The following is a 4,636-nucleotide window of genomic DNA, read 5'->3' on the forward strand; positions in this document are numbered from 1 at the left end:
TGAGCGAAGCTCGCTAGGTAAGTAAAGTACGTGAATCGTTCGTTGAGAATTATAGCATCTGTCTAAGTGTGGAAATTAAGTGTATTGCAAAGTTGTATTGAGAAAGAATAAACTAGTTTTATTTATGAAAGGACTTGTATCGCTAAAGTTTCGAGGGAAGAATTTCTGCGGGAAATTAATGAACGAAGAGGGATGTAACAACTGGTTTTACATAAAACTGCTAAAGCCAGAGATCATCAGTTTGGAATTGGTGATAAATAATATTTTACAAATACAAAACAAAAACTTGTTGGAGCTTTATAATATTTCTAAAATATAAGATACAAAATTAGTTAATCTTCAAATACAAAGTACTTGTGCAAAAACTAGTTGGGCTTTTACAACAAAATTAGCATAACATAACGTTTTGGGATTTATTGGTCCATCTTGGTTGTTCCATCCTCTAAACTAAAGTAAAATAATAATAATAAAAAATCTTAAAGCCAGCCCTTGTCATTCACTTACTAAACAAGCATTTTCTTAAACTCAAATTTACTGCCTCTACAACATCTGAAAGCAACCCATTCCAAAGGCCAACCACCCTGTTAGAAAAATGAAACTGTCTTAGCTGAAGATGACTCCTACCTTGCCAAAATTTATATTTGTATCCTTTAGTCCTGCTATTCTCACTGTTAAATATGAAAAAAGATGATACATCAATACTATCAGATCTCCCCTAACTCTTCTTTTTCAACAGAAAACAATTTGAGAGATTTCAACCTCTCCTTGTATGACAATCACTTCATCTCAGGCGCCATTCTAGTTAATCCTTCTCAGAACCCTTTCCAACAATTCAATGTCTTTCCTAAGGTAAGGAGCCCAAGATTGAACACAAAATTCCAAATGTGACCTAACCAGTGACCTGTACAATGAAATTATAACTTCTTTACTCTTGTATTCAATATATCTGTAGATACAACCTAAAATCCTATTTGCCCTACCACTAGCAACAGCACACTGATTGAATGGCTGATTGATTATTTCACCAAAATCCCTTTCAATCATAACACTATTAAGGTTATTCTCATCCAAATTATACTTATAATTCAAATTATGATAACCCACATGCATTATCTTGCACTTATTATAATTAAAAATCCATCTGCCATTTATTTGCCCAACTCACTAAATAATTTAAATATTTTTTAAATTGGCAGCATCCTCTTCACAGCTAGCAACACCAAAGACCTTAATATTATCTTCAAATTTAAGTAATTTATTAACTATCCCTTCAAACACAAAGAATTAGGCACCTTTTGTTTCTATTCTCTTATGGTTAGTGAAGTTTCTGCACTTTATAAACAACTTCAATCCCACAACGGAACTTAGAAAGGTGTTTCTAAATATATGAATGTAAACAAAGCACTATTTATTAAAATCAACGTTCTTAAAAACATTTGTTAAATAATTACTCTTTTTAATCTTTAAAAGTATTTATTGAAAGAAAAGGTTTTTATGTTGTTTTTTCTTATTGTGAGTTCAGGTTTCAATCTGAAAATATGAACTATGACTTAAACTGAACCTGTTTTGAAAATTGAATGACTTATGTTAACTACAACTGGTATTAACTTTTGTTGTGATGAAAGGAAAAATTCAAGATGTTTAGAAGTAAAAGCTGCATGTAATTTTCTTAATTTTTGACTAATACACAAATGTTTGACTAATACAAACTCTTTCAACTACAGAACAAAACTAATTATACAGAAAAGTAGATGTTCACTCACAAAAAGCTTTTGCTACAGCTATAGCTTCGAGAAGGGAAAGCAAAGGAACAATGATGATTCCAGACCCTAAATCCTGAAACAACAAAGTTGTCATCATGTTTTCTAACACAAAGAAAGAAAACTTTAAGAACAAATAATGTAACCACTTTTAAACTTTGAAACTTTAAAACTGCAGTATTTATAACACTTAAACTATGAACTTGTTCATCTATGGCGTGAGAACTAGCCAAATTCAAATAACAAAGTAAAAATGTAATTATAATACAAAAAACAAGCAATAAAATAAGCCAAAAAAGATTAAAAGGCTTAGCTAGCTATAAACATTCTTCTATGACAGCAATATTAAGTCACAGGTTATGAGATGTTTGAAAATTATAAAAGTTTGCAAATTATTCACTTTCTAAAAAAGTCAAATTCAAAAATGAATAATGACCACATTTTGGAAGTCCTACAACTCCCAGGACTATATTGGAAGTCCTACGACTCCCAGGACTATGTTTTCAGAAGAATAGATTGCAAAAATTATCCCTTAGCTGACTTCATAAATTCTCTTTATCCCTCCCCCAAAACAAAAATAACTTTACAACTGGTGAAACAAGTCAGTCTGCATGAGTGTTTCAACATTTGAATCAAAAATAAACATGCTCTCAAGAAATGACTAGTAAAATTAGTTATGTTTGGAATTCAAAAACCAGTAACTTACAAAACTTCAATGTTCAAATGCAATTGTTTTACATGTATAAACTAAGTAGATTATATTTAAAACATTTTGGAACAGAAACACATTAATAAACTCCATGTTGTCATGTCCAATTATGCTCTATCTGATGATCACTGAGTAAAGTGCTAGGTGACAATTCGAGGGTTGTACTGATACACACTGACCCCTCACGTATAAATTGACTGCCTTGCAGAGGTGGATAGTTCCTTTACTGATGTTATTAGTGTCCTTTATACTGACCTATTGACTCCCCATTGTTTATTTTTAATAGCTACATCACACGGTACTTTGTTTTCATTTCTTTTCAATTTTGACGAAGACCTTCCATGGTTGCCACATTCCACTTGATAGGTTGATATCTTGTCAGCAGAGTTGTGCTGGATATATGAAAGTGGCTTCTATTGCAACTTGTCAGCATTATTTCCATAACCCATGTAGTGTACAAGGACGATGTTTACCAAGCACCTTTTCCAAATTCACAGGTACTGTGACTGGCAACTTGACACATATGTCTTCAAATGGAATAGCATGAATTCACTCTCCAGCTACTATATGATGTATGTGATGGTTGAACATGAGGTGTGAGTAGAAACCACAGTTATTACAGGACTCTTTCTAATCCATATTCCTTTGTTTTCCAGCACCATTAAATATCTCCATCTTGTTTAATGATGGCTTGTTTGTTTTCCAGCGCCATTAAATATTTCCATCTTGTTGTTTTCAAGCACCATTAAATATCTCCATCTTGTTTGTTTTCCAGCACCATTAAATATTTCCATCCTGTTTGTTATCCAGCACCATTAAATATCTCCATCTTGTAAATTCAAAATCCTTGACTTGGACACATCTTTTTATGATTTAAGTGTATAAATATTTTGTGATGGAAAAGGTTGTTACATACACTTTCCACAAGTGATCAGTGGCATAACACTACCTACAAAATCCCATACAATATCAAATACAGTTCTGATATATTATATTCCACCATGACTTTATATCAGCTGTGGTTGTTATGTGACTTGCTGGTTTGTATATTAAAAATCGTTTTAATACAGCATAATCAACCCTGTATTAGTACAATTTAAATAAGGTGATGTTTTAAATGACTTTTATATCAATACACTGTTATTGTTCACAATAGTAAATATCAGTTTATTCACAAATAAGGAAAAATCCCTACACAGCATAATTTTTTAAATTCCCTATAATGTTTGGACTCAGACTTATTGTCATATTTCATGATTATTATAATATTTTTTGGAAAGTCAATTAACTTTTATTATTTACAGCTGTGACTCACCTACTGGTCCAAAGTTTGCTTTGTAATGTTTTTTTATTTTGTGCATTAAAGTAATATATCAAAAAGAAACTTATAGTGGAAAAATTCATTACAAATGAAGAAAGCCTTAATGATTCCTATAAGGTATTGTAATCGTTAACTTACCTTACAGATTTCTATAAAATTTTTGTGGGTGGTTACATTGTTTGAATTATCACAATAAGTAAAGGTTGGGGGGTGAAATGCAGGTACTCCTGGAGGAACGTCATGGGTCAACGTGAATGGCGTGTAATTGTGTGCTTTAAGAATAGCCGAGATACCTCCACAGATCAGCACCAGAAGAGCATTTCTTGCTAGAAACAAGTGAAATAAATTCTTATCTTTTCTAACATTTTCAGATGCAATGAATACTTTACAGACAGTTATCAAACACATTCCTATAAAAAATTTAAGCTAGATTAATTATCATAATTCTACACAAATATTAAAATCTCATTCAAAATCCTTGTTTATAATTTATTTTATTTCTCTGTGTACAAATATCACTGTAAATTATGTTTATTATTTGTGTACAGATATCACTAAGTTATGTTTGTTATCAGTCTACAGATATTACTGTAAGTTGTTTGTTGTCTGTGTACAGATATCACTCAGTTATGTTTCTTGTCTGTGTAAAGATATCACTATAAGGTATGTTTGTTGTCTGTGTACTGATATTACTGTATGCAGTGGTGGGATTCAGCCTATTTGCACCGGTTCGTGTGAACCTGTTCTTAGAATTTAATGACCTCCACGAACCAGTTGTTAACAATCGTATGTATAGGCCTAATAATAACGTTACAACTTACAAGTATGCGTGTTTACAATGCAACT

At 31.6% G+C, this 4,636-nt stretch overlaps 1 protein-coding gene across 3 annotated transcripts in view; it reads right to left on the reverse strand.

Moving 5' to 3' along the window:
- Positions 1-4,636, reverse strand: part of LOC106471860 (sodium-independent sulfate anion transporter-like) — a 68,511-nt gene that overhangs the window by 46,043 nt on the left and 17,832 nt on the right. For all 3 annotated transcript variants that reach the window (XM_022400473.1, XM_013932484.2, XM_022400474.1), the window contains exons 3-4: positions 3,929-4,116; positions 1,764-1,836 (exon numbers count right to left, since the gene is read on the reverse strand). In XM_022400473.1, the coding sequence (XP_022256181.1) occupies positions 1,764-1,836; positions 3,929-4,116 (261 nt within the window). The remainder of the gene's footprint in view (positions 1-1,763; positions 1,837-3,928; positions 4,117-4,636) is intronic.

This window comes from Limulus polyphemus, unplaced genomic scaffold (assembly GCF_000517525.1).
Source record: "Limulus polyphemus unplaced genomic scaffold, Limulus_polyphemus-2.1.2 Scaffold4909, whole genome shotgun sequence".
Lineage (NCBI taxonomy): Eukaryota > Metazoa > Arthropoda > Merostomata > Xiphosura > Limulidae > Limulus > Limulus polyphemus.